Raw genomic sequence first — 13596 nt, 5'->3', positions numbered from 1 at the left:
CAGTGCGCCTTATAGTCCGTAAAATACGGTATTTCTCTGTGATATGGAAGTTGATGCAGCATGGGGGCTGGTGGAGTTTGTGTTCCAGGGCTGTTATTTACCACTAATCTGGACCTGTTAGTAGATATTCTGTTGTTAACCACAATTTGTCATGTCATTCCCAGGAGAGAAAAGAAAGACAAGAGAAGCTTGAAAAGAAGCAAAAGAAACTCCAGGTTATTTTAGATGATGACCCTCCTCCACCATGGAGTCCTCCAGGAAGAACTATCCCAGCAGGAAGATGATCATCCTCTTTTTCTTTTATCTCTACAATCTGATATAAATATTTCTCATCATCTTCCGACAGTTGTGTGTACTGTTTATATTGCTTGACAGCTCTTGCATAGAATGGTTGGATATTGATCGGGCATTCTCACATAAGTGCTGCAATTTAATTTATGAGAAATTGATGTTTATTTTTAAAGAAAAATTATATTTATTGATACATGTGTATGCCTTTGGCATAACCTTCATGGCTGATAATCTGTAGAGACCCAGACGCCATTATATACACATTATTGCAAAAATGGTAAAACTGTCTTCTAGTATCTACCATCTTATATAAGTGTCCAATCTGTCACACAGCATGAGCCATCCGGATACATTTGGTGCAATCTTGTAAATTAATATGTAAGAGGTTTTCTGAGATTTTTTTCTAATTGAGACCAAATGAAAATTTCCTACCCTTTTATAGAAATGTGTGAGCAATACAATATCTGTGGAAGTCACTTCCTTACTGATCCTGATCATGTGCCACTTATTGTGCAAATGAGTTCAGTTGTTAGCTATAACCACCATGAACGTGACGTCATTACTGATGAAAGCTGCACAGTCTTAAGGTTATTGACAGCCAGGACAGCTAGCACCTGGTTCACACATATGATCACAGCAGTGATCAGAGGCAGCAGCAGTCGCAGCATGTAAGGTAGACAAATACATTTTTTATTTGTTATATTTTTAACTATTCTAGTTTCTTTCTTGTGAGTCAGAGGGTGTTATGGACACAGACGGGCCAGCTGCATGATGTAGATGCATAGTGAGAGTGAAGGAGATGAGCAACACGTGCAAAAGATGTAAATGTATTATCATTAGTATCATGCAGGGAAAGCTACATGAGTATTTGAACAATGTATACTATGTAGGTTTCAAAAACGAATGCATTTTTTAAAAGCATGTTTGGTTTTCTGATTTCTTTTTCAGCAGAACCACATCATGTGAACATATCTTTACTGGAAAATGTTATATCATGAAACCAGATTATATCAAAGAATCATACACGCATATATATGCTTTGTATAGATTTGTATAGATGTATGCATATACACAGTCCAGTCCAGTCAGTCATATTAATGTGAGCACCGCCTACTTTTGACGTCAACGTTAATTAACCAATTGCAGAAGGCACGTGTCATCAGCCATCTGGGTGCACTCATCATTGTGGAAGGCACGATGGATCAACACAAGTATGCATCTATCCTTGTGGACCATGTTCACCCCTACCAGTGATTTGTTTTTCCTCAGGATGATGGCATCTACCAGCAGGACAATGCAACATGTCATAAAGCTCACAGTTTACGTGCGTGGTTCGTGGAGGACCAGGATGAGTTTCCGTACTCCCTTGGCCAGCAAATTCCCTCGGACTTGAACACAATTGAGAATCTGTGGGACCACCTCGATCAGGTTGTTCATGCCATGGATGCTCAACCGCGTAACTAGCGCAGCTGGCCACGGTACTGGATTTGGCATGGCTCAACATCCCAGTGAACGTCATCACAACATCCCCTCTCTTCTTGCACGTCTCGCAGCGGTCCGCTCTACAAAAGGTGCTTATTCTGGATTTTGACAGGTGGTCACATTAATGTGACTGGACTGTGTATATGTTACTATATAACGTGTGTGTAAATACATACACATAAGTAAGTATACTGGACATGAATGAAAAAATACTAGGAGGTGCAATGGGCAGATGTCGGGAGGGGCTGCCTGTCTACGTAAGTACTGACACTCCCACAATCAGGAATTAGAAACCAGGATGTATTATAATGCCTGAAAATAAGTAATTGTAAAAATGGTCCAAACACACATAAATGAGTACCTTTATATTTATTAATTCATATCGTAAGAATTTCCTGCCTTTAGTCTCATTTTCATAGCCTCAGAAAACCCCTTTAAGCTGTACAAATTTAAGACCGTAATAAATCTCAATTTATTTTAAAAAAAACTGGCTGTAAAACCATACAGTAAAGATACATGTAACATACAATATATACATCTGTGTCCCTTTTTAATGCCAGGCATATATACAACATGTTTTGAGAAAGTACATTAAGATCTGCTTGCATTTACTCTCACAGTGGAGGTTATCTATGGACACGGGTGTGCTAGGAGAGTGCATGAGTGTTATAGAATGCAGATCACTGCAGAAAACATGAATTCACACCTGATGTTTCTCTTACAAGAACAGTGGCAGAGAACATTCACATTTTATGGCAAATAACTGCTGTTCTTGTATTGATGCTCTACAGGTTGTTTTACAACACTCAGACTAAATCTAAAAATTTGACTTGCTGAAAAAGTGTCATCTTATGGCAGTGCCACTAGATTTTTCACTACTACCTATTTGACGTCTAATCCTTTTAATAATCTGTTAGAAAAGAGGAAAATAAAACATCAGAACTAATCAAAAGTGATGTACACATACTTTTGGCCCAATAGTATATTAATATTTACTGGATACACTGTTGAAGTTTGATTTTTAGATGATTTAGATTTATTATTTATTTATGATGTCATGGTTTTGATGCTATTTATAATTTATTTTAAAGTATCATTATTATTATTACAAAATTTGTTCATTTCATTATCAACAAAAGTAAATAATGCTGTACATTTACCAGAAATCATTCATCTACAGATCTTTACTATTTTTGTATGCAGTTGTTCAACCTGAATCAATTATTGATCGTTTTTATACTAAAGTACATCAAAAATTATACTCACAAGTTTCACATTTGAACCTACATTAAACAACCTTTCTGATTTAAGTCTTTCTTAAATAATGTCTGAGAACCTGTGATGTTAGGCCACATTCACACCACCGTAGTTCTTTTTCGTATATTAACCACTCATACAGATCCGGATATCATATGGGCCCATTCCTTTCTGTGAACCCATACACACATGCAAAATATAGAGCAGGTCTGTTTTTGCAGGCAAAAACCACTATGGTCGTTTGCATGTAGCCTTAAAGGGGTTTTCCTATTTCACCCAGGCTGTATACAGTGTCTGCTTCTCATTTCCTGTATTTCTCTCCCTCCCCCTCCCTCCTGCTGAATGGGACACGCAACATTTCTGCAGGTCAGATAATATGCAGATGCTTGTACAGAACAGGCTCAGAGTTATCTGTGTGTTTACATAGAGAGATAACAGACCCGGCTTTATGAGCAAAGTGCAATTAGCTTAATCCAGCAAGAGCTATGAGTGAGTGTTGTCCTACAGGTCCGTGGTTATAACAACACAGTGTAAACAATGGGAGGAATAAATTCACATACCAGGCAAACAAAGCAGAATTTCTAAAGCAATATATTTAGAAAAAGGCTTCAATTTACATAAGCTACCAATATAGATAGGATCCTTGAGATGGGACAACCCCTTTAAAGCATAGCGCCAATTATAATAAACTTTTAAAAAATGAATAGTATACGTTAATATATAAAACTTTGTAACACATCTTATTAAAGAAATATGTTTCACACCTTCACTTTTCAGGAAGAGTTAATTTCTACAGATTAGTCTATAAAATGGGAAGGAAGGATAAAAAGAATTTTAAAAAATTGCTGTTACACTTTGTGTACACTTCTAATACTGCTAGGCTGCAGATAAGAGGCCACTAGTATCAGGAATCTCAGTTTGACTGATGTCACTTTAAAGTGCCAAACTGTGAAGCTTTGTTAGTTTTCAGGGCTCTCCTAGGCAGATCCAATTAGCAGCTGAAGATTGATATTTAACCCCTTCCCGACATGCGCCGTAATAGTACGGCGCGTGTCGGGTCTGTAACTATGGCGACCGCCCGGGAGCCGGGCGGCCGCCATAGCCGCCGGGTGTCTACTGCTTTAAGCAGTAGACAACCGGCTCTAATGCCTCCGATCGGTCCCCGGACCGATCGGAGGCATTAACCCCTCCGGCGCTGCTGTCAAAGGCGCCGGAGGCGCCATCTTCCCGGCGGCGCATGGGCGCCGCCATTTTGGCAGGGATCGCCGGCTCCTGGAGCATGCTCCAGGGCCGACCCCCCGTTGCCATGACAGCCGGGAGCCTTGTTAAGGGCTCCCAGCCAGTCTGCAAATTCTCTCTTTTGCAGGCTGGTGTATACAGCCTGCAAAAGAGATGATGATTTTTTGCAATGCATTGCAATGCATTAGCATTGTAATGCATTGCATTAGTGATCAGACCCCCTGGGGTTCAACACCCCTAGGGGGTCTAATAAATGCAAAAAAAAAAAGTAAAAAAAATATAAAAAAATATAAAAAGTATTAAAAGTTCAAATCACCCCCCTTTCCCTAGAACAAATATAAAAGTAGTTAAAAACTGTGAAACATATACATGTTAGGTATCCCCGCGTCCGAAATCGCCCGCTCTACAAATCTATAAAAATATTTTTCCTGTTCGGTAAACGCCGTAGCAGGAAAAATAGTCAAAAGTGCCAAACCGCCGTTTTTTCACTGTTTTAATTCTGATAAAAATTTGAATAAAAAGTGATCAAAGCAATAACATTTCCCGAAAATGGTAGAACTAAAAAGTACACCCGGCCCCGCAAAAAAAGACGCCCTATGCATCCCCGTACACCTATGTATAAAAAAGTTACGGCCGTCGGAATATGGCGACTTTTAGAAAAAAAAATTTTTAACACCGTTTTGGAATTTTTTTTATGGGTCAAAATGTAAATAAAACCATATAAATTTGGTATCCCTGGAACCGTACCGAAACACAGAATACAGGGGACATGTCATTTTGGCTGCACAGTGAACGCCGTAAAACCAAAGCCCGTAAGAAAGTCGCAGAAATGCATTTTTTCTTCAAATCCACCCCATTCTGAATTTTTTTCCTGCTTCCCAGTACATTATATAGAATAATTAATGGTGGCATCATGAAGAAAAAATTGTCCCGCAAAAATTAAGACCTCATATGACTCTGGGAGCGGAGAAATAAAAAAGTTATGGGGTTTAGAAGGAGGGGAGTCAAAAACGAAAAACGAAAATCAAAAAATGCCATCGGCGGGAAGGGGTTAAATTCTTATCCTTCTCATTCAGGTGCCTGCTATTTAGTTGTACTTAAGTGAAGCATCCATGTCCTGATCATTTGTAATGGACTGCTCTAATATTGATGTTTGGCTTGAAGCATCCATATCCTGATTAGTTGTACTGGACTGCTCTATTATTGATCTTTGGAAATCTGCTTGTCTTCTGATTTTGGCTCTGATGTTGCCTCTCAGACTGACTTTTGGTTTAGACACATTCATTCTGATTTATTCCCCAAGTTTTGATCTGCCTTGTCAATTTATCATGGGTTCTGCTTAGACTTCAGTCTGTGGAGTGTATATTTCTTATACCACTTTCCGTGGTGACAACTTGGGTTCCAAATGAAACACAAGTCTATCCGGCTTCACAGCTGACGCTAGTTAAGATATTTGGGTGCCCAATGTCTATCTCTCATTGCTATCGCACATCGTGTAATATTTGAACAGCTTGTTCTACTGCTCTCTCTTCTCAGCCAGTTCCAGTTGCAATTTCTGATATTCCAGAGATACTGTTCTATCACAACACTAGCCCTATAAGACCTATGTTTTATGTAACATATTCAAAAGCTTGTAGATCAGATGCAAAATACAGTATTACCCAGATGGTCCAGGATTTGGCTTGGAGAGTTCAACAGCAGGAGAGATCACAACTTTAAGTTCCATGTGCTTCCACTTCTCCCAATAGAACCAAAATAAATCTTCTCAACAGGTTGTTTAGTAATTTCCACCTTCCATTGTAATTGCAAGTTGTGTTTTCATATGAACCTGAAGAATTCCCAAACAATTTCTAAGAATCATGCAGATAAAAGATGGTCAGCAGGTCCTGTTTTTACTGTGGGAGAAAAAATGTAGCTCTAAAAATCTACATCTTAGGTTGGGCTGGGTTTTATGTTTATTGCAGTAATTATAAATTGGGTTCTAGGTTTATTGCAGAAGTTATAAGTTGGGTTCTACGTTTATTGCAGAAGTTATAAGTTGGGTTCTAGGTTTATTGCAGTAGTTATTTCTCTGTCTTTTCCTTTATATCTTCCTCCATCCTTTGAAATACATAATGTTTTTCATAAAGCTCTCCTTAAGAAATATTCGTTGCTGGTTATCTCGCTCAATAAACCTTCTCCCGAAGTGGAAGGGGACCTAAAATATGAGGGTTGATATAAGCTGAAGAGGGATATTTAAACCTGCTATTTGGTTGTACTTTAATGACATTTTCATACCCTGACCATTTATGCTGGACTGCTCTATTACTGACCTCTGGCTTGGTACTGGAAATCCATTGGTATTCTGATTTTAGAAGGTGACGTTATCTCTTGTCCTGACTTTTGGCTTGGACACGTTCATTCTTCTGATGCATCTCACTTGGTTTTGCTATGCCTTGTAAATTTATTGTGGGTTCTGCTTAGACTTCAGTTTGTGGATCCCTTATTTCTTATACCAGATTCTTTTGTGATAACTAGGCCCCCTATATTCAGCCATCTGGCTTTGTGGCTAATGCGGGTGAAGACATTTGGGTACCAAGGATCTCTCAGTGCTGTGCGATATTTAAACAGCTTGTTCTACTGCTCTCTGTTGTCAACCAGTTCCTACAAGTTCTTGATATTTGCTCCAGAGATATTAACATAAGAGTGAGCACACAGAATGAGGCAATAAATCAGATAAGCAGCTGGCAGGAGAATCCTACTCCACCCCCTTTTCTCTCCATAGATCTATGGTGTGAGGATGAATATGTAGATTAATATAATGTAAACAAGCTTTGAGATTGAAGATAAGGAGAACAACTTAATATGTGGTGAGGGAAACAGAATCCCCTTAGTAAGAGATGCTACACAGTATCTTATATTCACTTGAGCTATTCATTTATGAAAAGATGTACGCTCTAAAGTAAAACCAGGTTATATATATTTAGGAATTTCGGAATAACAAATGTACAAAAATATTCAAGAAAGATACCCTAAGGAAAACGAGTGTGCAGTTGAATAAGAAATTTGTAGCAGAAAATATTTTGCTATCACTTAATTTTTCAGCCCAAAGAACCTATCAGATTGTTTGCTTAGTCTGCATTTTGCAGTATACTTCATTACCAAACATTCTGAAATGCCAGAAAGATGTTTTACTGTATTTGTCATGAGCTTTGTCTATTCCACAGAACCTTTTCATCTGTGTAAACAGAATCCTAGTATTTGTAACATTTTTTTATGATCCTGTCAGAGTTGAATAAGTGCAGAAAAAAAAGTTGCCGTTTCAGGCTAAGGCCCCACGTAGTGTCTCACAGCAAAAATGCACTGCGGGAAAAACCACGGCAGCGGCATGCATCATGCAGCACTTTTCACAGAAAGTTCACGGAGGTTTCCTCTACGGACTTTTTGCTTCAATTATAGGGAAAACTATGGGGAAACCGCCGGCGTTCCAATAAATTTAATTGACATGCTGCAATTTCCAAAACCACAATGGTTTTGGAAATCGCAGCGTGTTCTCTGCACGTACAGTGAAGGAAATAAGTATTTGATCCCTTGCTGATTTTGTAAGTTTGCCCACTGACAAAGACATGAACAGTGTATAATTTTAAGTGTAGGTTAATTTTAACAGTGAGAGATAGACTATCAAAAATAAAATCCAGAAAATCACATTGTATAAATTGTATAAATGTATTTGCATTTTGCAGAGAGAAATAAGTATTTGATCCCTCTGGCAAACAAGACTTGATGGCAAAACCGTTATTGGGACGCATATCAGTCAGATGTTTTTGTAGTTGATGAGATTTACGCACATGTCAGGAGGAATTTTAGTCCACTCTTCTTTGCAGATGATCTGTAAATCAATAAGATTTTGAGGCTGTCACTAGGCAACTTCAGCTCCCTCCAAAAATTTTCTATGGGATTAAGGTTTGGAGATTGGCTAGACCACTCCATGACCTTAATGTGCTTCTTTTTGAGCCACTCCTTTGTCACCCTGGCTGTATGTTTTGGGTCATTGTCCTGCTGGAAGACCCAGCCACAAACCCATTTTTAATGTCCTGGGGGAGGGAAGAAGGTTGTCACTCAGGATTTTACAGTATTTGGCCCCATCCATTCTACCATTGATGGGGTGAAGTAGTCCTGTGCCATTAGCAGAGAAACCCCCCAAAACATAATGTTTCCACCTCCTTGCTTGGCAGTGAGGACGGTGTTCTTTATAGGCATTGGCAGCATATCTCTTCCTCCAAACACGGCTAGTTGAGTTCATGCCAAAGAGTCCAATTTTTGTCCTATCTGACCAATCTGGATGAGTCTGAGAGAGATTGGGAGAAGTTGCTGTGGTCAGATGAGACAAAAATTGAGCTCTTTGGCATTAACCCAACTCGCTATGTTAGGTGCAAACACTACATAAATAAGATATAAACACTAAACCATTAAGGTTAAAAATAAAGGGACATTTTTGCACAAACTACTTGATGAATTCCCCTCAATATGTTTTCGTACGCTTATAATATAAAAACTGTTTAGCAAATCTCCAGTTCCCTGACTAATATGATAAGATTAGATTTCACTATTTTTTGTTTTGTTTTGTTTTTTTAATTAGATCATTTGATTCTAAAATAGATAAAGTGGAAATAAAATCCTAAACTGAATCTTGTACACATGGTGCCTGCTTAGGAGGATACACAGCATTATTTCATAGTATGCATCACATCCTCCACAGTTCACTTCAGGTCAGAAAGGGAGGTTTCATCTCTCGGCAGTTTGCCAATATATAAAATATATCTAAATCAATTAGTCAATGAATTATTATCCATTGATCCAGGGAAATAATCCAGCTGTGGTGTGGAATAAAAAAAGGTAACTCCTCTGGGAGACAAAAAGGCTACAGTTGTGGATTTGGTTTGCTTTCTTATAGATGAAGCAGTTCTGGAATCTGCCCCAAAAATCAGCATCGAATTCTGACCCAAAAAAGTAATTGGAAAAATGTTTTTCCAATTAGTTTCCGTAATTTTTATTGTGTACCGTGATAAAGTACTGCAGCAGTTTAACCAATTGCAGATGTTCAGGTTAACTCTGTTACATCTGTGTAAATATGTATCGGTAATTTTTATAATTTGTATCTTTTTATGCGGCCTGGCACATGTTAGTGATGATTAAAAACAAGCTGTCTGAATGATTTTAGATTCTGCCAATTATGTAAATGAAATTTTAAAAACAAGTTTAGAATGTGTAAATGGATGTGAATTCAGGATTACTGTCCTGTAATATGGTCTGCAACATTAAATTAATTATTCTTATTTTTGCATGGTTGATAAATAGCTATTGTTGGCCAGAAAGAGCTTTAGCACGTAGAAAAATGGTAATAGGTTTCCTTTACAAGAAAAGGGTGCAATATAAATTCTGAAACATATATAAAAGCTGCAAGACTTGTTACTCTGAGCAGTCACTTTTCTGAGAACAATTTTTATAGCCAAAGTCCCTTGTTGCAAAAAAAAAAATATGTGTAACCATGTTATGACAAGCACAGATTTTTATCTACTGGAAGTAAACTAGGTTCCTATTGACAGACAACAAGCATCTTGGGATCTTGAGAAGTGTGAGGAATTGATATACAGATGTGACTACTATTAATTCTAATTTTGTGAAGGACTCCAATTTCTCATGAAACTGATTCAGTACAATGTCATGTGGGTCAGGAGAGTTAGTATGTCTCCTTGTGGAGTTTTCTTTACAATCTGATGCCTGACTTTCAAGGAGCCTTGTGAAACCAGTCTTAAAGAAAGTTAACTTCTAATTGGTGGTGCTAAAGGAAGGCTTATTTGCGTATTCGTATGAAGAATTCATTCCCCGTGGCCTTTAAGACACTGAAAAGGTTGTCTCCATTAGGAGATATAGTACCCATCTGTATCCACATCAATGGACTTTCACCTAGACAACCAATAGCCTGCTCTGCATTAACAATGGCAAAGTTGATCCCTGGTCAAGCCACAAGGATTACTGAAAGTTGGACACAGATTTTTCGGGAGTTACCTTAATAATTGGCTCCCTTATCCAATAAGAAAAACTTATTTGAAGAGTCTTCCCTATACAATTTCATGACAAGATAGCAAAACCCTTGAAAGGTTGCAATTCACAAACAGGAAAGAATCTACAAATGTGGAGTATGTACAAATTTGGTGTGTCACCATAGTAAATGTGCTTAAAGGGAATCTGTCACTTAGGAAGCTAGGGCAGCATGGTGGCTTGGTGGTTAGCATTGTTGCCTTGCAGCACTGCGGACTAGTCAAAGAGCTATGTAGGGGACATTATGCTGGACACTCGTCATTTTAGAGTGTCCCATAGATACAATACTACTTTGAAAAAGTTGCTTTGAGAAATAGGAAAATGAAGCTCAAGTGTAATGGGACATGTTAGAGCTCTAAAGGCTCCAGCCACATATTCCACGGACATGGAATTAAAAAAAGAAGATCAGGAGAACATGAAGAGGGGTGAACAGAATTAACTAAGCGGCAGCGAGAGGTTATGACATGGGGTGTTTGGAGCACAGGGGAATGCCCCCTGTACTCCATGAGCATAATTTGCATATCACAATAATTGGATTTTTACATTAATGGCGGGGAGAAGAAAAGAGCGGAAAGTAGGAGTGGAATCATCTTTTTAAAGGCTATTCCAACATGCCATTAGTTCAAAAGGTGATTAATGATAGACTCCCTTTAACAATGCCTTATGCATTCTGTAAACAAAGAACCTTTTCAGACATAGTGACATAATATAGACTCTTAGCACTGCCATAGTACATCATTAAACAAATATTACATGAGTATTACATTGGCATACTATATGAAGAATACTAGACAACAAGAAGCACTTACCCCACCTCTCTAATACTCAAACCAATTACAGGTAATATAAATGAGAACATTTACTAACAATTTACAAACTAAAAAGATTTTAACAATGAAATGGGATACATAAACATCACTGCTGGCTGTAACAATAAGATGTAATGGAAATATGGCGCAATATTTCTCTCTAAATTACATGCTGACAGTTGTTGTAGATTAATATGAAGATTCTCTTGGCACTTCAACTCCTACAGAAATCAATTTACATAATTGCAAAACATTTTAACAACACATTGCAGATATCTTCTGGCAACAATTAGTTATGGAAATTATCTTATATGAACAGGTTGTTATAACGGGACTATAAAGGATTATATATTACCTTTCAATTATAAATATTTGCTGTTCAAGGCAGAAAAGCACACCGAGGAAAAAACACGGCGGAAATGTAAAACGTTTTTTTCCCCGCAGATTATTTCTTTGTGAGTTTGCAGGGTTTTCTTCTGCAGACTTTCTGCCCCTATTATACCTAAATGGAAAATGCCAGCGTTTCCACTTGTATAATTAAAAGGGTTGTCCCATCTCAAGGATCCTATCTATACTGCTAGCTTATGTGGATTTAAGACTTTTTCTAAATACATTGCTTCAGCAAAACTGCTTTGTTTGGCCGCTATCTGAGATTATTCACTTCATTGTTTACACTGTGTTTCCATAACCACGGACCTGGGGATGATCTTATCTCTCCGCCCAGGACAAGTGACGCAGCTCTCAGGAGGGGAGGGGGAACTGAGTGCTCAGAGCAGCTTGTATTTCTGAGATGTTTATATCTGGCTCTTCCAGTTATCAGGTCGGCTAATTGAATTTTTTTTATTTTTTTTTTATGTAGATTGTGAGCCCCACATAGGGCTCACAATGTACATTTTTCCCTATCAGTATGTCTTTTTGAAATATGGGATGGAAATCCATGCAAACACAGGGAGAACATACAAACTCCTTGCAGATGGTTTTTTGCCCTTGGTGGGATTTGAGCACCAGGACTCCAGCACTGCAGGGCTGCAGTGCTAACCACTGAGCCACCGTGTGCCCCCCCCCCGGCTAATTGAATTTTGCTGATAAGGGCTGAGACGGAGTCTGTTACCTCTGTATGGAATACACAGACCTAAAAGTGAGTTTATTGTATGCTTACTCTTGGTCCTGTAGCATGTAAATTTGGGATTGTTATCACCTATCAAATTCAGCTCTGCTACATCAGATTCATATTGTGCATTTTTCAGTGATTTGGTGCTAATTTATTTACAACCATCCCTCATTACTGACTGCAAACATGTACTGCTATGAAAAGAGCTAGCAGGGCAAGTAAAACCCCGCCCACCAATTTACCAAGAAAACCAGGAAGTGAACAGAGCACACAGCCTGCAAGTTGGTGAGCAGTTGAGTTGGGAAAATCCCTTTAACTTGTTGCAAGCATTTCTGAAATGTGTACATAGTATTAGCCAGAATCCCAACCTCTTTGCAGATACTGTAAAATGCAGCATTCTTTGCGGCCGTGTTTCCACAGCAGCAAAAAGTTTGTGTTGTCACAACTTGGGGCTCCGGCCTTACTTCATGGTTATCAATTGGTGAGATGAAGGTTATCCTAGGTAGATAAGGTGCAAGGGACATACTGTACAGTATATCCAAAATTGTATACTATTAGCTTTTAGATTTTTTGTGAAACATTATAGAACCTTATATCTGATTTTGTAGTATTGATATTTAACTCTAAAGAAATTCTCATAGAGCCTAGTCCTGTTAGGTAAAGTGGTGTGAGGCCTAGGTAAAGATAGCAAATAATTTGCGAGTAGACTTATCTTTTGTATGCATGAGACTCGGTGAAGTTCTGAAATGTTAGGAATCAATCTGCTTGAGGCCGGGAACACGTAGCATTTTACATTACTTGCAAAGTGGATGGAATTCTGGCTAATCCAATCCTCACATTACAGAAAAAATCTGCAGCGGAAAAGTATTTTTGAAAAGCATGTCAATTCTACCTGCACAAACACTTGTCCCGTATAGGTAGAATAGAGGCAGAAAGTTTTAATAGAAAGTTAGAAAGGATAATAAAGTATATTACTAAATGCTCACAAACACACAGTGGGAAAAAAATAATTACACTTTAAATGTGATGAAATTGTGTCTAAAATTTTAGATTCAAATTATGGTTAATATTTAGCCAACTAAAAGACTAGATAGCCTATAGATGTGCAAGATTCCTCATCAGCCACAGAGACAATGTTTTCTTTTCTGTGAATCTGTCACAATATTCTCAGCAGAGCCATTTTAAGTGACCATTGTACTGTACTGTAAGTGGGTGTTAACGCGCAGGAATTTGACACAGAATTTGTCAAGTGGAAAATTTCTGTTTCAGGAATTTGAAACAATTTTTTTTTCTGTTTCACAAAATCAGACGCAGATTTTGACACTG

General features: G+C 38.2%; 1 protein-coding gene across 3 annotated transcripts in view; it reads left to right on the top strand.

Annotated features, from left to right (window-relative positions):
* MAP9 (microtubule associated protein 9) overlaps positions 1-417 on the top strand; it is an 80598-nt gene extending 80181 nt beyond the window's left edge. For all 3 annotated transcript variants that reach the window (XM_075257435.1, XM_075257429.1, XM_075257444.1), the window contains exon 14: positions 165-417. In XM_075257435.1, coding sequence (XP_075113536.1) covers positions 165-284 — 120 coding nt within the window. In that variant the 3' untranslated portion in view covers positions 285-417. The remainder of the gene's footprint in view (positions 1-164) is intronic.
* Positions 418-13596: the final 13179 nt, after the last annotated feature.

This window comes from Leptodactylus fuscus, chromosome 1 (assembly GCF_031893055.1).
Source record: "Leptodactylus fuscus isolate aLepFus1 chromosome 1, aLepFus1.hap2, whole genome shotgun sequence".
Classification (NCBI taxonomy): domain Eukaryota; kingdom Metazoa; phylum Chordata; class Amphibia; order Anura; family Leptodactylidae; genus Leptodactylus; species Leptodactylus fuscus.
This window is presented reverse-complemented; position numbering and strand designations above follow the sequence as displayed.